The sequence below is a fragment of the Loxodonta africana genome, chromosome 13 (assembly GCF_030014295.1).
Source record: "Loxodonta africana isolate mLoxAfr1 chromosome 13, mLoxAfr1.hap2, whole genome shotgun sequence".
NCBI classification, from domain to species: domain Eukaryota; kingdom Metazoa; phylum Chordata; class Mammalia; order Proboscidea; family Elephantidae; genus Loxodonta; species Loxodonta africana.
Window position 1 is genome coordinate 35,039,592 of NC_087354.1, and position 23,004 is coordinate 35,062,595.

Here is a 23,004-nt window from a genome sequence, read left to right on the forward strand (position 1 = left end):
CACCATCCAGGGACTCCTCCACTACCCCTTCCCTTATTCTTAGGTTCTTGACTCCAACAGCTGGACCCTTCCAGTAGCTTTATTCCTTCCCCCATTTGGGTTCCTCATGTTCTGTTTTCAAATTTTCTAGGCCTTTCCATCCTTAAAAAAGCTAACAAACGAGAAAGCAGAAGGGTTTTGGGCAAAATGCCCAGTTCTGCAACTCTGTGTCTATAGCTGCTGATTCTACTGCCTCCGTTTTCCCTCCACTGTTCTGCTCCTAGCTCTCTTAACACGGATTTCACTCCACTCGATTTAGTGCTAAACTCACTGTAATTTTTCCCTTCCAGTTACCCTGTCCTCCGTCTGCGCAGAAAAACGTATCGTAAGAAACATACTCAGTGGCAAGAGTTCCAACTTTGGAGTTGTCTTTGAGTTACAGGCCCAAATTTTGCCTCTACAACAGTTCCAAATTCTTTTCTGGGATAGAGAGCTTAGCCTGGTTCTAAATTCAGCTCGTTCCTGAGACTGCTGAGCTGGCTGGTAGGCGCTTTCTCTTCCATTTGAGGATGCAATTACGGTAAGAAACAATCCTCGTCTGAACCACATCACCTACACCACCTGACTTTCACATTTGACCTTGACTGAGCAGCGGAGCCCAAACCTCAACCCAGAGCCCCACCAGTGCCCACAAAGGCGGCAGTTATAATTAGCCCTCCAGCCTCACTCGACCTTGCCTTGACCTCTCATCGCCAGGAAGAGCTGGCTTCCCTGCCCACCCAGGCACCTGGCACGCATTCTGTGAGTCTGCAGTATTTCCAAGGATGTTTACTGTTTTGAAATTCTGCAGGCTCAGCGAGACAGTGGTTTCTTTGAAGCATCTTAGTTCAAGATATCCACTGCCCGTTTGTCAGTTTGTCCTACTGTGGGGGCTGGCGTGCTGCTGTGATGCTGGAAGCTATGTCACCGGTATTTCAAATACCAGCAGGATCAGCCATGGTGGACAGGTTTCAGCAGAGCTTCCACACTAAGACTAGGTAGAAAGGTCTGGCAATCTACCTCTGAAAATTAGCCAACGAAAACCCTATGGATCACAAAAGAACATGGTCCAACTCACTTGCTTTCAACACAGGAGGCTTCTATTGCTGGAGGGGGACATCATGCTTGGTGAAGTAAAGGGCCAATGAGGGCACGGATTGACACAATGGCCGTAACAATGGACTCAGACATGCCAATGATCATAAGGATGACACAGGACCGGGCAATGTTTTGCTCTGTTGTATTTAAGGTCACCTCAAGTCTGAGCTGACTGATGGGAGCTAACAACAACAACAGTTTCAGATGTAAAACTAGTGTGTGGCAAATCTGAGAAAACATCTTCTTTGGAGTCCGTGTCAATTTCCTTTGGCTGCTATAACAAACTTCCACTAAGTTAGTGGCTTAAAACATTACAGATCTATTCTCTTACAGTTCTGGAAGTCAGGAGTCTGAAATCAGATTCACTGGGCTAAAGTCAAAGTGTCAGCCTGATTGGATTCTTCCGGAGGCTCTAGGGGAGGTTCCTGACTCAGACCATAGCTGTGAAGCCCTGAGCACACGAGGTCCCTGTCCCTTGGGCTTTTCCTGTATAAAATGGGAATAATAACATGACATATCAAAGCACTCCCGCTGCTAACCGAAAGGTTGTCAGTTCAAACCTACCCGTTGTCAGTTCAAACCCACCCGTTGTCAGTTCAAACCCACCCATTGTCAGTTCAAACCCACCCACTGTCAGTTCAAACCTACCCACTGCTCCGTGGGAGAAAGATGTGGCAGTCTGCTTCCGTAAAGATGTATAGCCTTGGAAACTGTGTCGTACTGGATCACTATGAGTTGGAATTGATTCAACAGCAGTGGATTTTAATAAGGTAGCTATGAAATTAAATGAGTTAACCCATGCATGGGCTGTGCTTAAAACACCACCTGGCTTTCAATAGCATGCAGTAGGTGGCTCGTGTAACTGACCTGACTCCTACGGCTGTCACTGGCATTGCCCTCAAGTTCAGTCTGGAACCCAGAGCTCCAACCACTAACTTCACGCCTATGATGCTGGGAGTTGGTAGAAAGCAGGTTTGGCAACATTCTTTGTTCCATGGGGGAAGCTGGCCAGAGTGCAGGAGAGACTTCCAGGTAGATAGAGGGACTGTGTTTATCAGACTCCCGGGAACTGAGGACATGTAAGTCCAATTGAGAGCTGCAAGAATTATGCCCCCACCTCAAAGCCCCCTAACTGGGCCTTTACACAAAACTTCACCAGTGCTGTCTCTATGGCGGTCAGCTTATCTGTCCCATGACTACATTCACAGGCCACTCCCAGACTGCTATCTTAGGGAAACCCAGTGCTCCTGATTTCCCGGCATCCCATCCTATCTGTGGAGTTCTCCCACTGGCCTCCTCCCTCCCTTCCTTCTCCAGCACTGATATAGGAAGGACAACTAGGGAGAAGCAGCCTTGGCTGAGCCAGATCTTTCCCAAGTTATCCAGGAGCACCCTGGGCAAGAGACGGGAGGGGCCTGGAGAGCAGGGAAGCTTTCTGTGTGCAGGGGCCCCACAGAAGGCTTCAAACACTAACTTTTCCTAGCGGTTACCCTGTGGGTGCCCTGGTTCCCCAACCCTCCCGAGTCCTCTCTACATGGCAGGCCCAGCACTAGGCAGTCTGGGGTGAAGAGAAGCATAAACATCAAGGATCCAGGGGGATAAACAGACACGTACTTATGGCTCCAATGCACCTCATGAGCAGACACCACCCATCTGCCAGTGGAGGCCGGTGATGCTGAACAGGTTTCAGTGGAGCTTCCAGACTAAAACAGACCAGGAAGAAAGGCCTGGTGATCTACTTCTGATAATCAGCCAGTGAAAACCCTACAGATCAGAATGGTCTGATCTGCAACCGATCGTGGGGATGGTGCAGCACTGAGCAGTGTTTCGTTCCATTGTGCACGGGTTCACTGTGAGTCGGGCTGACCGGATGTCAACTAACAACCTGTAGCTCAGACCTAGCAGGGTCCAGTGAGTCAGAGGCTGGGTAAGGGGGGGCCTGCCTCTCTCAGGCCATCAGAGGTGCATGGACAAGCCAGAGGGACTCAGGCTAGAGGGTCTCAGGGAGGGTCAGTTTAAACCACAGAGCACCCAAGGTCCCCCGGCAGTCATTTTTGGGCTGAGATGTAGGGAACAGGGGCCATCGTGGAGGAATGACAAAGTAGCATATGTAGCTTTGGAGCCAGAAAACTCTGAGTTTCAATCCTGCCTCAGATACTGACTTACTGGGTCTATACCAGCCCCGCCCACTAGAGCTTCTTGTGATGATGGACATGTTCTATTCTGTGCTGTCCAATTTGGTAGCCACTAGCCACCTGTGGCTATTGGACACTTGAAATCTGGCTAGTGGAACTAAATTTTTAATTTTATTAAATCTTAATTACATTTACACTTATATAGCCACATTCAGCTAGTGGCTATTCTGTTAGAAAGCACAAGTCTAGACATTTAATTTTTACGAACCCTGTGTCATAGAGAAAACAGGAGTATCAACCTTATTAGGTTACCATGAAGCGTGAATAAGATGTTTTATGTAAAGTGATTGGCATATCATGGGAAACTCAACAAATGTTAATAATAATTATACACACACACCCAGTGTAGTATTTACAGGTAAAGTAGAAAGGTGGGAATGGAAACAGGACAGAAAATAGAGGGGCTTCCAATTGCCCCGTTGGAGGTGTTGGGGATCACACTGTGGCTGGTAAACCATTGAAAGAATTTTTTAGATGATTCCCATATTTTCATTACTTTGTTACCATCTATTTCCTGTAGGAAAACCTTTAAGATGAGAAAAGGTCTGCCTACTGGGCTTTGCGGGCAGGAAGGAAGGGGGACCCGGGGGGCTCTGTCCATCTCTGCAGCCTGCCTGGGAAGGAAAACCCAAAGAGAGCTGAGGTGGGAGGGCACACTTAGGGAAAAGAGAGAAGCAAGGGTGGGGGTCTTTGCCCCTTGTCAGTGAGGGGCTGGTGAGTCAGGGAATGGGCTTGGTGCTCAGCAGGAGAAATCTGCACCTCCACTAGACAGACAGACAGACACACACACACACACACACACACCCACCCCTAAAAAAACTCCAAAACCAAACCAGTTGCTGTCAAGTCGATTCTGACTCATGGTGTCCCCATGTGTTTCAGAGTAGATCTGCATCCCATAGGGTTTTCATGGCTATGATTTTCAGAAACAGGTCGTCAAGCTTTTCTTCTGAGGTGCCTCTGGGTGGCTTTGAACTGCCAACCTTTTGGTTAGTATTCAAGCACTTAAACATTGCCACCACCCAGGGACACCTAGGTTTTTTCCGACACTGCCCACCAGGAGGCGCTGTTTTCATGTGGGACCTAAAGCTTCTCCTTTGACCCTAAAGTGGACAGTCCACTCTGAGCCTTAAGGGAGTCATGAGCTGGCTAGGGTGATACGGACACAGTGCTAAACCAGTGGAGTTCTGAGGGTCCTGAGGGGAATCCAGCATCTTCTCCCCTTGTCCTTTCCTCCCTTGGTACTCAGGGTTCAGATGCAGCCCGAACTCATTCTCTGTCCAGCCTGTTGAGGCCTCCGGAAGCAGCGGGACCAGCACTTATGGCCAAACCACACTGTTGGGTGAGGCGGACATGCCCTGATATTGCACAGGTCCGTTATTCTTGCGGCTGCCCTTGGCACTCTCGTGTCTCGGCTGCCCCATCAGCACCTGCTCAAGTGAAATTTCCACCCTAGGGTACGATGTCAGGCGTTTCATCCTCCCAGATGGCCCCAAAGGCTGCCTCAGAACCATGGATAACCTTACAATGAACAGTGACATCAGCTCAAACAGCCTGAATGCCACTACTCCGGCCAAGAGTCCAGGGGAACCTGATATCGCGGAAGGCTTGACCACAATGCGTTATTCCTGGGGGACACAGAAGCCATCTGACAGAGACCCAGAAGACCCGAGCTGATTAGGAACTAGCATCTCTTGGTGCCTCCCGTAAATGCTGACATAGGAAATCTTTTCTTGCGTGGGGAATCCCAATGGGTGTCTGCCCTTTGTGACTCCCCACTGCACTCGGGATAAAGCCCCAATTGCCACCACGGGCTCTCTTTCCCTCCAGCCCCATGCAGCTTTCGGTCTGTCTTCTACTCCAGACATTCTGGACCTCTCCCTAGTGGAACACGCCATGCTCCTCCCAGCAAAGGGGTCTTTGCACACACTGTTCCTCTTTTGACAGCGCTTCTCTTCCCTAGTCAACTTCTACTTTCTCCAAACTTCAGCTCAGTCGTTAATTTCTCTGGAAGACTTCCACGACTGCTCCCACTTTGCCAAATGTGCCTTTTGTATGCTCCCACCATCCCTCATATTTCTCCTTCATAGCAGTGATCATGGTTGGAATTTTATTTGTATGGGGATTTACGATTTTGTTGGGACTTCTGATTCCTTGAAAGGAGCCTTGGTGGCACAACAGTTAAGTGCTCAGCTGCTAACCTGAAAGTTGGTGTGGGAACCCACCCAGCGGCTTCTTGGGAGAAAGACCTAGCAATCTGTTCCCATAATGATTCAAAAAAATGATTACAGCCTAGAAAACCCTGTGAGGCAGTTCTATTCTGTCATATAGGGCCCAGTGGCTAAGAGCTCAGCTGCTAACTGAAAGGTTGCCGGTTCAAAACCACCAGCAGCTTCAAGGGAGAAAGATGTGGCAGTCGGCTTCTGGAAAGATTACAGCCTTGGAAACGCTGTGGGACAATTCCATGCTATCTCATAAGGTCGCTATGAGTCAGAATCAATTCCACGGCAACTGACTCACAACTGGACAACAACAACGATTCCTTGATGGATGTCCATTTTCCTTGCCGGACTGCATCCATGCTCACCACTGCATCCCCGGGGCCTGGCCTGCTGCCTGGAACACAGTATGTGCTCTTTAAGTATTTGTTGAATAAATGATGAAACGCCTGCCCAGTCTAGGGGTGGGAGGAGGCTTAAGACTTGTCTCATATGTTGATTAAACATAATGATAAAAATAGTTTGCTTCTGTGCCTTGTTGTTGTTGTTGTTAGGTGCCGTCGAGTCGGTTCCGACTCATAGTGATCCTATGCACAACAGAACGAAACACTGCCTGGTCCTGAGCCATCCTTACAATCATTGCTATGCTTGAGCTCATTGTTGCAGCCACTGTGTTGATCCACCTTGTTGAGGGTCTTCCTCTTTTCTGCTGACTCTGTACTCTGCCAAGCATGATGTCCCTCTCCAGGGACTGATCCCTCCTGACAACATGTCCGAAGTATGTGACTTCACACCCCCTTTGACCATGGACATCCTCACCAGCCAAAACGATTGTATGGAATTTTACTTCCAGTGGTTTCATCATGGATTGAATTATGTTCCCCCCCAAAATGTATGTATCCACTTGGTTAGGCCATGATTCCCACTATTCTGTGGTTGTCCTCCATTTTGTGATTATAATTTTATGTTGAGAGGATTAGGGTGGGATTGTAACACCACCCTTAGGCAGGTCACCTCCCTGATCCAAGGTAAAGGGCATTTCCCTAGGGTGTGGCCTGTACCACCTTTTATCTCTCAAGAGATAAAAGGAAAGGGAAGCAAGCAGAGAATTGGGGACCTCATACTACCAAGAAAGAAGCACCAGGAGCAGAGAGTGTCCTTTGGACCCAGGGTCCCTACACCTGAGAAGCTCCTCAACCGTGGGAAGATTGAGGACAAGAACCTTCCTCCAGAGCCAACAGAGAAAGAAAGTCTTCCCCTGGAGGTGACACCCTGAATTTGGACTTTTAGCCTACTTTACTGTGAGAAAATAAACTTCTCTTTGTTAAAGCTATCCACTTGTGGTATTTCTGTTATAGCAGTGCTAGATGACAAAGACAGGTTTTATTTCCAAAATAATAGGTATTTCAAATATCTTGGATATGCTTTCTCAATCTATTGTCCTCCTCCCATCCCAAATCTTAATACTTCTTCAGGAGCTATGGCCCCGTGTTGTTGCTAGCTGCTGCCCAGTCAGCCCTCTGACTCACAGAGACCTCATGCACAATGGAACAAAACGGCTGCCTGGTCATGTGCCATGCTTATGATCAGTTGTGGACTGGACTGTTGTGATCCATAGGGTTTTCACTGGCTGATGTTTGGAAGCAGATCACCAAGCTTTTCTTCCTGTGGTCCTGTAGCATCTGACAGTTTCCATGTTCAGTGTTGATTCCCCTTTCTTCAGTAGTACACCCCAATTTTCCTTTGGGGAGCTAACTTTTGATGTAGTCAATGAAGATGCCTTGACCCTCCTAGCCAAGGGATGAGCACGTGACCCACAAGGCCAATCAGTTCCCTTCTCCCTGGAAGGTGGCTCTTGAGTGCTATATCCCAGGAACTACACACAGTTCTTCCAGTGATGCCCTAAAGATACTGCCCTTTAGCTCCCGCTACCCAGATCCCAGAAGCTGCTCTGTTCCTTGTCCTTCTACACCTGGTTGTTCAGTTTCTGCTTTAATTCTCTACACTGAATGTTGTTGTTGTTGTCAGGTGCCGTTGAGTTGGTTCCAACTCATAGCGACCATACGTACAATAGAATGAAACACTGCCTGGTCCTGGCCATCCTCACAATCGTTGCTATGTTTGAGCCCGTTGTTGCAGCCACTGTGTCAATCTATCTTGTTGAGGGTCTTCCTCTTTTTCGCTGACCCTCTACCTTACCAAGCATGATGCCCCTCTCCAGGGACTGGTCCCTCCTAACAACACATTCAAAGTCTTGCCATCCTCACTTCCAAGAAGCATTCTGGCTGTACTTCTTCCAAGACAGACTTACTCGTTCTTCTGGCAGTCCATGGTATATTCGATATTCTTTGCCAACACCATAATTCAAAGGCATCAGTTCTTCTTTGGTCTTCTTTATTCATTGTCCAACTTTTGCATGCATATGAGGCAATTGAAAATACCATGGCTTGGGTCAGGCACACCTTAGTCCTCAAAGTGGCAGCTTTGCTTTTCAACACTTTAAAGAGGTCCTTTGAATTGCCTCCCAATAAATTCCTTTTTTGCTTAAGATAGCCAAGTTGGATTCTTTTGCTTATAACCAAAGAAGCCCAACTGATGCATAATTCCCCCTGACTGACAACAATTGGCCTGGATTATGTTTGAGGTTCTTTGGGCTCTAACGGTCTGTGATTCTGGTAGCATCACATAATATAAACCACAAGGCATTGAAGTCAAGGTTTAGGAGACACAACGAGGAGAAAAAGGAAAACCCAAAAGCTGCGGAAAGAAGGGATATAATATTTTGCAGTAGTTAAATTAGAGTCTGTCAAATATTCGCTCCTTCCCCTCGGTGTTAATGGGAGAAATCTGCTTCCCCACCCCATCAATTTTGAGTTGGGCCATGCAATTTGCTTTGGGCAATGGAATGTGGGTGTGAGAGCTTACCAGCTCTGAGCCTAGGCTTTAAGAGTCCTCCTGTGTCTACGCTGCTTTTGGTAGGAACTTTCACCCTTTCGCATGGGAAGAACACGTTCTGGGAAGAATGCATTACACGGAGCAGACCTGAACACAACACTCAGTCTGAAGCCAAGCTCAGTCTAGAGCAGCTGAACCCTAGACAACCTGCAGATGCACGAGTGAGAAATAAACACTTGGCATTGTAAGCTGCTGAGATTCTAAGATGGCTTTTTGTTTTGCTTTGTTATGCACCATTACTGTGGCAAGAGGTGAGCGAGACAGATTTCTCGTGATTTCAGTCAACTTGAAAAAACCTGTTGCCATTGAGTAGATTCTGAGTCATGGTGACCCCACTTGTGTCAGAGTGGAATGCTGTTGCATAGGGTTTTCAACGATTGGTTTTTTGGCGGTAGATCGCCAGGCCTTTCTTCCGAAGTGCCTCTGAGTGGACTCAAACTGCCAACGTTTTGGTTAGCAGCTGAGCATGTTAACTGTTTGTACCACCCAGGGACTCTCAGTCAACTTTAAGCCCAACAATTTTCAGATTCATCCAGCCCAGGAAGGGGTTAGTGAGGGCCTACCTGCCACTTTAACCTGGTTGGAGGCACAGGCTTTGCAGGGAAGCACCTGGAACTCTTCTGCCTGGTACATGGAGTAGTCAGTACTGGCAATAACCAGGGTGTCTCCCGGCTTCCACGACTGTACATTGTCCTCCAGCCTCAGGATGGTGCTGTTCACGTTGGTGTCGATGGTGACTGTGAGCTTCGGCCTCACTATAACCCAAAACAGGAAGGACTGAGATACAGCCGTTGGCTCTTGGCAGACTTTTGGCTGTCCACCGCTTCCCTCCCTTTCCTTAAATAAGTAAATGCCAGGCTTGCCTATCCAAAACTCCAATCACTGGGCTTACCCCAACCCAGTCTTGGTGCCGGTTTTTGAAGTCAACCAAAACCCTACCAGAAAAGAGCCATTCACTAGCTTTGGGCAGAGGGATTTTCCACTAACTCCTCAGTCGCGTTAAATGTGGCTGCGTGACCACACCCACTTTGCTCAAGATATAAAACAAATATAGTTCCTCTCAACTATTATTTACAGTGGCCATCAACCTCTCCCTCCAAAGAACTCCCATTGCTAATGACTGCCTTCTGGAGATGGCCAAGTGCGTCAGCCAACAAACTAACCACTTCCAATCCCTTCTAATGATCACCTCGGGAACTGGGTTTAAAATAATAGCACCCAAAGAGGCCAAGAGCAGTGCATCTCTGTGGGGGAGGGCTACAAGAAGGCCAGCCCTGTCCATCGGGGCCCTGGTGTCTCAGACCAAGCTCTTCCCTTCCTGAAAGGCTTATGGGCAGGGAATGGCTCTGCAGTCCTGCCAGCACCCAGCACCCTCCCACCATGCCTGTGTTACAAAAGTGCCCTCCAGTGGGAAGCCTGACAGCAGCACTGTGTCACAGGAGATGCCCAGAGGCAGCTGACCTGCCACCCAAACTTGCGATGTGTAGCTGCCTGCTAAGGAACGACCCCACGGCTGTGCTTCTGTTGCCCCAAAGGAGCTGCTTACCAGGCTTGCCACAAAGGAACCTCACACGGTAGCTCTGGCAGGCTTGTCCTCGGTCGTAGCACACAAACCTATAATCCTGGCCTCTTTTGTAGACGACCTCGGTGGTGAGGTTAACTCCATCCACTGTTGTGGCCTGGGAATGGCACGGAAATTATAGGGCAAAGTCACTTTTTTGTGTGTGAAGAAGGAAAACGATGATTAATGTTATAAACATGTACTCACAAGTCTAAAATTGTCCCTGCTGCAAGAGCTATTTACAATGGCCCAAGCTTATTATTCCAGCTATTCCCCCCGTCAGCTTCATTATAAGAAAGATGGCATGAAGTCACAGAATGGATAACTGCCTTGCCTGGGGTCCTACAGTACTCAGTATCCAATGTTGGTGACCGTTGATGGAGGCTCTATAACAAATAGGCCCTCTTTTAGGAGCTAGGCAGGCTACTTTTTATGACTTGTACTGCCACCACCAGCACCAAGAGCAGTGGGTGACATTTATTGAGGACTCACTGTGTTCAATCCAGAAGTCCCTGGGTGGTGCACATGGTTAACGTGCTCAGCTGCTGACAGAAAGGTTGGAGGTTCAAGTCTACCCAGAGGTACCCCGGAAGAGAGTCCCGGTGATCTACTTCTGAAAAACCAGCCTTGGAAAAGAGTTCAGCTCTGACACACATGGGGTCGCCATGAGCTGGAGTTGACTCGATGGCAACTGATTGGTTGGTTGTCGTAGTTCAGCACACTGGTACTCAAACCTGGCTGAACACTGGACTAACCTGGGGAGTTTTTAAAATTACTCATGCCCCTCCCAAAGAAGAAAAAAATTACTCATGCCCAGGCCCCATCCTGGGAGTCTTAGATGTGATCGTGTCTTGAGTGCGGTCTGGTCTGGGCACTGAAAATTTTAAAAGCTGCCCCGGTGATTCTAGTTGGTAGCAAAATTTGGAGCCATTCTTGTAGTTATGGAGCTAAGTTTTTTTTTACAGATACAGTAAAACCTGTGAAAGCCAGAACCTGTGTAAGGCGGAAACCTGTCAGAGAAGGAAAACGTAAATATTTTCCACTAATCGAGAGCAATAGAGAAGGGGTAAGACTGCACCCTGTCAAAGGCGGAAAACTTGCAACACCTGGAAAACAAAACAGTCCTGTTGAGTTCCGGCTCTCACGGGTTTCACTGTGTTATCTCATATTCCCTCTTCACAGGAAAGCTATGAGGTTGTCAGTTTTACAGACAAGGAAACTGACTCTTAAAGAAGTAACTTGCCCAAGGTCACCAGGCTAGTAAGTGGGAGAATGAAAATTTCAGTGCAGACATATCCAGCTGCAAAGCCTGTGCTTCCAGCCCTTCCACTCCTGCTCTGGTTACTCACAGACCAAGGTCCTTTGTGCCTATCTCCCTCCCACTGAGCTCTGGGCTCTGGGAAGGCAAGGACCAGGTCTTTGTCCATCTCATGTCCCCAGCCTCCAGCCCTGGGCCTGGAACAGAGTGGGGTCTCGGTTGAGGGGGACTGACTGCGCCAGCAGCTCCAGGCCAGGTAGAGGATTTAGGGAGCTGGCTCAGACTAAGGTGGTCCCTGCAAGCTGGGCTCATCCCGGAGCCAGGGTGTGTCTGCATCAAGACTGTGACTGTCATTCAGAGACATGCAGTTTAAGAGCAAGGGCCGCAGTTGTTGTCACCTTTGGCACAGAGAACAAAGGGACCAGGGCTGGGGAAATAGGGAGGGGTAGCATAAACCCAGAAACCCAGTGCCGTCGAGTCGTTTCCGACTCATAGCGACCCTATAGGACAGAGTAGAGCTGCCCCATAGAGTTTCCAAGGAGCGCCTGGCGGATTCAAACTACTGACCCTATGGTTAGCAGCTGTAGCACTTAACCACTACGCCACCAGGGGTAGCATAACCAACCTTAAAAAAAAAGGAAAGGAAAGGACTTTTTAGGAAACATTGTTTGGAACCCAGTAGATATGCACTGTCTTTGACTTGAAAGTCCAGCGCATAAATCGGAGTTTCAGCTGCAATTAAAATTCAGCCCTTTCCTTCAAGTAACACACTCACACCCACTGTCTCAGGTGGTCTCTGCAGCAGACAGAGAGGCAGGGGTGGCAAATGCGCGCTTAGAGGAAAATTCCAAGGCTCAGAGGGGTTCAGATGCACACTCAAGGTCACTTGAATGTCGAATCAGCTCCTCTGATTGCCTGATATCCTCCTTTGAAGCCAACCTGCTCTTCAGTAGGGAACCCCATAACATTGCAATCTGAGCCCAAGGACAGCATCAAATGGAGCTGGACGTTTTCAAGGTATAATACCCAACAAACCAATCAAGGGAACAACTGCTAGATTCTGCTCTTCCCCCTCCTCCCCCTTTTTCTATCCTGAAGGATGGCCTCAGTTTGGGATAGGAAGAGTAAAAAGGTCTCTATCACCATTCAGTGAGATGGACCTTCACTTTAAATAGACACAATTTTATTGTTATTGATGATAATTAATAACAATAAAATGTGTTGTTGGGTGCCATTGAGTTAATTTCAACTCATAGCCATCCCATGTGACAGAGAACTGCCCCCACAGGGTTTTCTATGCTGTAATCTCTATGGGAGCTGATTGCCAGGTCTTTCTCCCTCGGAGCCGCTAGGCGAGTTCAAATTGCCAACCTTTTGGTTAGGAACCAAGAGCTTAATTGTTGCGCCAGTAGGGATCCTTAAAACAATAAAATAATGAATAATATTATTTTAAACCTAAACCCATTGCTTCAAGTCTATTCTGACTCATAACGGCCCTACAGGACAGAGTAGAACTGCCCCATAGGGTTTCCAAGGCTGTAGTCTTCACAGAAGCATACTGCCACATCTTTCTCCCACAGAGCAGCTGGTGAGTTCAAACCGCGGACCTTTCAGTTAACAGCCAAGCACTTAACCACTGTGCCACCAGGGCTCCTTCGATATCATTAAATTAATAATAAAATAAAAATGATTTTAAAATACTAAAAAACTGACTGAACACTCACTATGGATCTGACACGTCATGTATTGTTGCATTGAATCCACAAAACAACCCCATGAGGGAAAAACTACTGTTTGCATTTCTGCACATGAGGAAACAGAGGCACTGAGAAGCTAAGTCATGTGACTGATCTCTCTAGGGCTGCAGACTAGGGTGAAGCAAGTGAGGAGCCCAGGGCATAAAATTTAAGAAGGCACTCACTCTCAGTGTTGTGCAAGTGCAGAATCTACTCCTGAGAGGGAGTGCCTCCTTAAATTTTGTGCCCTGGGCTTCTCACACTCGCCTGGCCCTAGTCCTGAACCTTCTGATAGGCCACAACTCAGAAGTGACAGAGTTGGGATGTAAACTCACATCTCTATGGCTTCCAAATACATTTTCTTAAGCACCAGGTTAACCTCCCACCTCTGTGCCAGCTGCTGTGGGGATACATAGATGGCCTGATGTGGTCTCACCCCCAAGGAAATCTGGGGAAAGTAGGTCCTCCTAGCCTTGAAGAGTCAGGGCAGTCTGAGCCATGGCTAAAAGAGCAGGTTAAAGAGAAGGAAAAGGAACTCTGAAGTAGGATCCAGGAGTGAATCTGAGTCCTAGCATTGGAACTCACTAGCCATGAGGCCTGGAGCCCATAATGTACCTCAACTTCAGTCAGTCTGTAAATGGCTTATCTGTCTCAGAGAAAGGCCAGGAAAATCAAATCACTCCATGACAAGAACAGTTGTGACCTACAGAGTCTTCTTCAAAAGCAAGCCCTGACAATGACTTGATGATTGTGGGTTTCATACCTGTATATCAATGGGGCGGTTGCAGATTTTCCCTGGGTAAGCTGCCCGGAGGTCTAAAATTTTCTCCCCATCTTTTGTGTGAGACACTTTATCATGATGGAACCACTCTGTCCACTCCACATCTAGGCAGAAAGCAAAGAGCAACGTTAGTCAGGAAGGGTCCATGAGGGCAAGTCATGTTCAATGCAGTCCCGAAGCACCCTCAGCAAAATGGGTACTGAATATCAGCTATACATTGTTCCCCCTGGCTGGGGGGCAGGTGGCTTGCAAGTACCATTTGCCGATTTCCCCGCCTTTTAATGCAAACCATTTGCCGTGGAGTCGACTCCAATTCACAGCGACCTCATGTGCGTCAGAGCAGAGCTGTATGCCACAGGGTTTCCACTGGTTGATTTTTTGGATTGCCTGGCCTTTCTTCCAAAGTGCCTCTGGGTGGATCCAAACTTCCAACCTTTTGGTTAGAAGCTGAGTGTGTTAACCATTTGCACAACCCAGGGACTCCCTTTTAATTAAAAACGCCTCTTACTGACTGTCTTATTTTATAAAAACAATATATATTCTTGGTACCTTCATTGTAATTATAAAAGCAAACGAACAAAAAGGAGAAAAACGAAATCCATCCGTAAAACTATTATCGAAGGATTGCCACCAGGATTGCTTTCTGCCCCAACCATGCGTGAGGTACCTGAAGGTACCTAGTCGTGTCCATTTCTCCTGCTCAGTGCCATTGTCTCGCTCTTAAAAGATATTCTGAGCTACAACATCCATATACCCACCCAGCTTTTTTCACATCTTAACATGTTGAGTCTTATTCGTATCAGATTGTGTTTAAGAAATAAAATACTATAGAATTAAGAAAAAAAAAAAAAAAAAAGGTATTCCATGAACAAAACTAAGTGACTTTGACCCAAACCGAGGTGGAATTCAAATCTTAACAAGACGGGAACCTCCCTTTGGGCTATTTGCCAGTGTGGCTTGATTAATTAAAGACAGCTTCAGTTGCAAATCTAGCTGACTATGAAACAGTTAAGGGGTCCTCCTGGTGCAAGAACGGTGTCAGTGGTGATTCAGCGGTAGAGTTCTTGCCTTCCGTAACGGAGACCCAAGTTCAATGCCTGGCCAATGTACCTCACGTGCAGCCACCACCTGTCTGTCAGTGGAGGCTTGGGTGTTGCTAAGATGCTGAACAAGTTTCAGTGGAGCTTCCAAACTAAGATGGACCAGGAAGAAAGGCCTGGCATCTACTTCCAAAATTCAGCCAATGAAAATCTTACGGATCATAGCAATCCAATCTCCAACGCAGGGATGGTGCAGGACCAGGTGGCATTTCCTTCCATTGTGCATGGGGTCACCATGAGTTGGAGGCCAACTCAACAACGGCTAACAACAATAACAGTTAGCGCATGAGCAAAAATTTTGCTCTGCAAGGACAGTGATTCCTGGCCTTTTATCACACTGGTAGGCTTTATCAAGGTCTTGAGCACTCACCCTGAACCCACTCGCTGGACGAAGAAACGTTGAAATGCTCCCCATGCTCCGTCTGGAACAGCTTAAACACCCGGGCGGCAGCGGAGCCACGATGTCCTGTCAGAGAGACCAGAGGCTTTAGCAACAGGACAGGCCCTACAATTCAAAAGGGCGCAATTCCAAGGCCAAGAAAACGTCCTACACATAGATCTTGAGACATTTCCTTAAAAAAAAAAAAAGAGTCCCAAGCAAATCTTTCTACTTGGGAAGCAAATTATTGTCCCTTCTTTTGTTTCAGTTTTGGAGGGTTGGTTGCATTGCTCCATCAAATCCAGAATTTTGGAGTTCCATCATTTCTTACTAGTTCTTCTCGGGGAGTAGAGCCAGCAGCACCTCTCATACCCTTTATTGTGGTAATGATAACGGCCTGTCCGTAGTGTCTTTTTAGCTCAAAATATGATCCTTGCTGGCTCTGTCCCACGTCTCCTCTTTCCAGCATGATTTGTTTTGGATGAAGCCAATGAAGACTTCTTTGAAAATGTAAATATTATTTCGAGTGATTGGCCTTCAATCAGTATTGACATTTGCCACCTTCATGGAACACGGCCAGTTAAGCAGCTGGTCATTCAACTGGATGCTAGGAAATGGGTCAACTATGTTTTCAGGGAAGTGGGACATTCAGAAAGACCCCGATTCTATTATTTAGAGAGACTCCAAAAAGAATCAGGGCTCTTGCCAACCATTTATTACCGTGATATTCAATATGGTCTTCAACTGAAGAAGAGGGATTCCCTTTCACAGTTAGGAAACTCCAAGGGTGTCTGAAACAACACAAAACAAAACAAAATAAATAAAGTCCACTGGGAAGTACCCTCCCTGTTGTTTGGGGGGTATTAGTTCACTCACTGGGCTTCTCTCCTTCAGAAAAACCAGAGCCTCTCTTGGCAAGCCCTGGTGTGGGCTTTCTAGCCACCTGGTTTGCCTGGTGTTTGCTTGTTGTGAGCCTCTTCAGCTCTGTTCTGGCAGTAGACGGGGCATGAATCACAAATAAACAACCAAGCCAGCAGACCTGCTGTACCACCCGCCAGGGTCAATTACGTCCTGAAGCAAGTGCTCCAGTTCCGTTATGAAAACACGTTCCAAGAGAGAAAGGTTCTTTCTCTCAAGCGCAGCATCCCTTGAGTTGAACTCAAGGAAAATGCCAGAGGCTAATGTGACAACCTGGGAGCCTGCACTGAGCCTCAGAAAGAGACCCCTCTTCCTCTTGAAGAGAAGGGGTGGAGAAAAGGGAGGTTTAAAATTTTGGAAACATAGGCACCCATGTCTTTCTTCCATTAAAACATGCACTGCTATAGGGCAGGGAGGTTTTCTTACTCATTTTTGTCTTCCCCATAATTCCTAATGCAGCTCCTCTCTTACTACGGGATCTCAATAGATTTTTGTCCCCCAATATCTTTCATGTTTTTGTCTTGATCTCTTGTGTTGACAGTAAGTTGTTATTGGATGGTGTTTAACTGGGGTTGGGGATTTGACTATGTCATGCTCTTGCTTAACATCCTTCAATGGTTCCCCATTGCCCCTTGGATGAAGACCAAGCTCCTTGGCAGAGAAAACAAGGCCCTCCTGTGCCTGTCTGCCCAGCCACACCGCTCACCCCTCGCCCTCTGTCATACCCTGCTGTCTGCACGTCTCCATTCTTTCAAAATAGCCACATGTTCACCCCTGGGCCTTTGAACCTACTGGTCCCTCTGTGGGGAAACTGCTTGCCCTCATCCTCACCCACAAGCCTGCACTGAAGCTCCACTTGAGCCTCTTGCCCATTCCCTTGCTCTCTCATGCCCCATCATTGTTCCCAGGAGAGCTCAGTTCACCCACCCCGTCTAGCATAGTGCCCCGTGCCAATACTGGCTCAACATTTGCTCAATAGCCACTTATGAATGAACGAATGAAAGAATAAAGGGCACAGAATCCAAGTCTCAGGACTTCTACTGATTTTAGATGCTTTGAGTTTGTCACTCAGAGTGTGTGTGTCTATACAAATAAGAAAGGAGTCCTGGTGGTGCTATGGTTAAGCGCTCAGTTGCTAACTGAAAGGTTGGCAGTTCGAACCCACCAGCCACTCTGCAGGAAAAAAGACCTGGTGATCTGCTCCCATAAAGATTACAGCCTAGGAATCCCTATGCGGGCAGTTCTATTCTGTCCTTTAGGGTTGCTATGGGTCAGAATTGACTTGACGGCACATGACGACGACAACATACAAATAAGAGATAAATATTCAATTCCTGCTGACCTACATACTCTAGCCGTGCAGATGTCTATGATAAAACATGGCGAGTATCAGCCCTTCTATGACTCTTGGTTCATAAGGAAAGAGTACTTGCTAACATTTATTAAGTGCTCATTCTGTGCCAGGCACCATGGCAAATATTTTGCATATATTATCACATTTACTCCTCCCAACAGTCTTTGAGATCGTCCCTGACATATCACTGTTTGGGTGATTCACGCAGAGGGTGAGTCGCTTGCCTGCAGTCATACCTGGTAGGAGGTATGGCCCAGACTCAAAGCAAGCAGGTCCTGGGCCCTTAGCCACTGCCTTCTTCTGCCGAGGCCTCAAGTAGCCAGGCCCCTCTACAGTTCTCTCCATCTTGGTCTTTTTGTTTTTATAAAATGGCAAAATGGAGGCACCCTTACTTTTTGCTAACAAAGAAGTCTGGCGATGCCAAGCCATCTTTGTCATCTTTGGCTGCTTGGGTATCCTGCCCAAACCCTTCCCAAAGGAGCAGCCCTGAGCTGTTGGAGAGTGCACCCTGGAACCTGGAGTGCCCATCCCTTCCTGGGGAATCTCTGGGCAGCCAGGAACATGCCTTTGCTCTGAGCCCAGAAAAGGCTCTGGCCTGCCTTCATCTTGCCCATGATCTTGGGAGCTGAAGGGAGGGATGTCACAACCTCCGAACAGCTATGAACAGATCATCTCTACTTTCTACTGAGCTCAGACCTGATTCAACAAGATAAAAAGGTGCTGTTACTGGGGGTCAAGCAGAGCCCTCTTGGTGCCGATGTGCGTGCATGCCAAACGCAGGCGTGATGCTACAATCTGAGGCAAATGAAACACACACTAGAGTACATCAAAATGACTTTTCTTTGAGTCTTTGGCTGGCCAGAGGCACTTCGCATAATCTATAAATAATTGTCTGCCAATCCCCGAAGCACAACATGACCAGGGGTACTCTTATTGCCAAAGAAGGGCAACTAGCTACATTAGCTCCACGTCTAAGGCATGGCTCATGCATACAGTAGGTGCTCAATGAGTATTTTTTAAGTGGCTGATTGAATGAATGAGTTCATATAAAGAGAGAAATTTTGCTTAGGAAAATGCTTGTAAGGAAAAACAGTTCCTCAAAAGGTTAGACATAGAACTACCATATGACCCAGCAATTCCACTCCCAGATATATACCCAAAAGACTTCAATACAGAGACTAAAACAGATGCTTGTACCCTGATATTCATTGCAACTTATTCACAATAGCCAAAAGGTGGAAACAACCCAAGCATCCTTCAACAGATGAATGGATATACAACATGCGGTCCACACAGACCATGGAATATGACTCAGCCATAAAGAGAAACGAAATTCCGATACATGCCATGACATTGATGAACTTTGAAATATTATGATCCTATTATTTTATTATATGAACTATCTAGAATAGGCAATGCACAGAGTCCAAAGTTTATTAGCAGTTACCAGGGGCAGGCGGGCGAGTGGGTGGAGGGGAGTCGTTGCTTAGAGAGCGCTGAGTTTCTGTTAAGGGTGAAAAAAAAGTTTTGGAAATACATAATGGTGCAGGTTGCTCAACATGGTCAATGTAATTAATGCCACTGATTTGTACATTTAAAAAAATGGTTAAAATGGCAAATTTTGTTATACGTATTTTACTACAATAAAAAAATTTTTTAATGCTAAGAAAAAGACTCCCTTTTAAGAACAAGCCCCAAGCGTGTCTAAAGCAGAGAGTGTGTCTGCATCTCCCTCTGCTACCACTTAGAGCTGTGTGGCCATGGGGAAAGGAAAAAAATCAGGCATCACTGAGTTGATTCTGATTAATGGTGACCGCATGTGTGTCAGAGTTGAACCGTGCTCCATAGGATTTTCAATGGCTGATTTTGGGGACGTAGATCATCAGGCCTTTCCTCTGAGGCACCTCTGGGTGGACTCGAACCGCCAACCTTTCAGTTAGCAGCTGAGCGCATTAACTGTTTGCATCACCCAGGGACTCCAAGGCAAAAAGAAGGGGAAGGTCGATTCTAGGTGGCATGGCGTTACTTCAGTGCTTTGGAGCTTGGGGAGGAGAAAGGGCTGGACAGTACCTGAATCCAAGGTGCAGGAAGTGTTTGCTGCCCAGTCTGGTCATCGCCTTCCTGGCTGTGTCATCCAGGTTTCGAGATCCTTCATCATTTACCGCGACAGAAAGGATTCGGCCATTGGGCACCGCGTTCAGATACTGGACCAGACGTTCGCTCTCTTTCTTGGACCTATAGGTGTCAAACCTCAAAAGGGCAGAGAGAAGGGATTTTAATTGTCTTGACAGTAGCCACAAAAGAGAGGTCTAAGCTCATCTTTATGGAAACAACTGACATGCCATCCAAAGGTGCCCAAAGCTGTGATTTTTAAAGAAAGAAGCTTTTATTATACCAAGAAACGATCATCTCAAACTTGACAAAGGTAACCCATCCTCATTCACATAAAGCATCAAGAAAATACAGATTAAAAAAAAAAAATTTCTACCACTGGTGAGAAGAATTTCAAAAGGACAGACACAATTTTGTAAAGACCTCGGTTTTCCCCAACATGAGTATAAAGATTTTGTGCAATTACGATGGAAACTCCAGAAGAATTTGTCTTGGAACCTAACAAACCAAATAGTTCTAAAATGACTCTAGGAAAAGAAGCCAGCATAGACAGCCAAAAAGATTTTGGAAAGAAAAGAACAATGGTGGTATGGGTGGTGACTGTATAGGTGTCCCTGAGACCTCAAACTGATTTTCAAGTGTTTGCATAACCTGGTCCCACCCTGTCTATGGCCCCTCATCTTCCATGATTGCTTCCCAAGAAGAGTCTTCTGCAAACCAAGCACATCTCGGTGGCCCATTACCACACCACATGCCCACTCCTGTCTTCACTCAATGACCCCTTTTCACCATCTAATCAAATCCTCACCACCTTTCACAAACTGAAAAAAAACACTTTGCCATCAAGTCAACTCCAACTTATGGCCACCTCATGTAAGTCAACGTAGAACTGTGCTCCACAGGATTTTCAATAGCTTTGACTTTTCAGAAATAATATCACCAAGGCTTTCTTTCAAGGTGCCTTTGGGTGGCTCCAAACTGCCAACCTTTCAGTTTGCAGCCAAGCACCTAATCATTTGCACCACCTGGTAACCATGTGTGTGCGTGTGTGTGTGTGTGCGTGTGTGTGTGTGCGTGTGTGTGTGCGCGTGTGTGTGTGTGTGTGTGAGTAGTATCTTTATTTACTCATACGCATTTAGCTATCGGATTCTCGAGGCTGTAGCTACACGCTTTAGGCCAAGAAGATTTGGAGTGAGCAAGCATTCTGTCTTTGTAATCTCCACTGCAGCTGTCTGGATAACTTCTTTTTACCCAGTTCAGTGATGAATTAAGCTGGAAGTTGGAGAACTACAAGGAATGACACCATACTTATTTAGGAAGTAGTGCCAAGGAATCAGCACACACTTGAGGAGCCTGCTCTCTCTTGCATGAAGGTGGACGCTTTCTGGTATCCTCTGCGTCATTCTTGTTCATTCTGGCATCCATCGCTACCTGTGAGCTTGGGCTTGTCCAGTCCCAGGCCGGCGCAGATGGCTGTTACCAGGGATCCAGTGGGGGCTGTTTGGTGGTTAAGGGTTTACACAGACCTGGGTTTGAATCCCAGCTCCCGCACTTACCAACTTTGTAACTCTGAGCAAATTTAGCCTCTCTGAGCTAAGCCTCAGCATTTTCATCTGTATAACAGAACCCTGGTGGCACAGTGGTTAAGAGCTCAGCTGCTAACCAAAAGGTTGGCAGTTCGAATCCATCAGCCACTCCTTGGAAACCCTATGGGGCAGCTCTACTCTGTCCTATAGGGCCACTATGAGTCGAAATCTACTCAATGGCAATGATAGATTGCTTTTTTTTTTTTTTTTTTTAATGGGGATAATAACAGAATCTGCCTCACAGGATTTTTATGAAGATTAAATCGTTTATGTTGGGTAAAGTAGTAAACACGGTGCTATGCGCTGGTTGTATTATTGTTACTAATATTCACCAGAGGGCTGTCCTGTGTGCACCAGAAGCACTTCAGCTCTGCCCAACCCAATCCTGTATCACAGCTATCTCCCCTGCTACCTCTGTCGACACTACCAGCTCGGGCCCTGTTCCTGAGGAGCACCACGTCCCCCTTCTCCAGGAGCTCCAGGATAGCTGTCTCCACTTTCCTGTTTCAGCTGTGTCCTTCCCAGTGGATCTTTCCCTCTGGGTGGCCTGGGACAGCCTCCATAGGGCCTGGACAAGAACCCCCAGGAGTCTGAGGGGCAGGCTGAGCTGCACACCATCTGCCAGCTTACACCAGGGCCAGGGAAGAGGGTGAGAGGGGAAGGAGGGAAGACCTGTCCCTTTTGCCTCTAAATGCCTCTCAAATCCACCCACTTCTCTCCACCTCTTGCCTAGACCACTGAAGGAGCCTCCTAACCATTCCCACTGTTTTGGCTTTTGCCCTCCACAATCCATCCATTCTCCTCACAGCAGCCAGAATAGTCTTTTAAACCAGATCCCATGCCCTTTCTTAAAGTCCTCTGGTGGCTTCCCATCCCACTTAGCATAAACCCCACCTCCTCACATGGCCTTCCAGGTCCCACTCTGCCCTTGCCTACATCTCCAGCATTACTGTGTGTCGCTCTTCCATCGCTCACTGTACTCCAGCATCTCTAGTGGCCTTTCCGCTCTTCTTTGAAAATGTCATGTTCTTTCTCACCTCTGTCCCTCTGCACACACTTTGCTGTGTCCCCCACTGGCTTGAACACTTTCCCTGACTCATGTTGACTCCACACTTTTCAGCTCAAATGGTTCTTCCTTCCGCTGGTCTTCGCTGACCACCCTATGTGAAGCGGTCTTCTCTACCGCGCTCCACCATTTCCCTATGACTTTCCCCCTTAGGCCTGCTAATTGGAATCTGAAACTATGTTGTGTGTGTTTGCGTGGGCTTGCCCCCATTAAATTTGGCTTCATCAGGAAAATGCCTGGGGAGAACTATGACTCCTTGAGGGCACTTCTTCTTTGTCTGTCATTCTCTGTTATACTTCCGGCACCTAGAACAGCGTCTGGCTAGACCATGTGCTCAGTAAGTCCATGTTGAATGAATGAGTATGTGTTTAAGTGAAGGCAAAGCTTACCGGTCAGAATGGATGACCGTCCCCGACTTGGGGTCAATGACATGGACAATGACTCCACGATGACCCCAGCTCCTTTCAAAAAAATAGCCTCCTTCTTCCATGCCACCTGGGCGAAGGGTCTTGCTCAGAAACGTCCAGGAGAGCTTTTTCTGTCCATGCAACTCAAGGGTGCCTCCTCTGCCAACGCCAATGTACTTCAGGCCAAAGTAAGGGTCCGGCTGAACAACCTCATCAGCCCTATGAGAGAGAACAGCTCCCAGAGTCAGCCGGCTCATCTCC

At 47.3% G+C, this 23,004-nt stretch overlaps 1 protein-coding gene across 1 annotated transcript in view; it reads right to left on the bottom strand.

Moving 5' to 3' along the window:
* The window catches only part of CEMIP (cell migration inducing hyaluronidase 1), a 175,026-nt gene that overhangs the window by 40,854 nt on the left and 111,168 nt on the right, over positions 1-23,004 (bottom strand). Inside the window, exons 5-11 of the mRNA XM_003413860.3 lie at positions 22,726-22,962; positions 19,643-19,822; positions 16,021-16,091; positions 15,292-15,387; positions 13,804-13,925; positions 10,032-10,164; positions 9,049-9,240 (exon numbers count right to left, since the gene is read on the bottom strand). Of these exons, the coding sequence (XP_003413908.2) occupies positions 9,049-9,240; positions 10,032-10,164; positions 13,804-13,925; positions 15,292-15,387; positions 16,021-16,091; positions 19,643-19,822; positions 22,726-22,962 (1,031 nt within the window). The remainder of the gene's footprint in view (positions 1-9,048; positions 9,241-10,031; positions 10,165-13,803; positions 13,926-15,291; positions 15,388-16,020; positions 16,092-19,642; positions 19,823-22,725; positions 22,963-23,004) is intronic.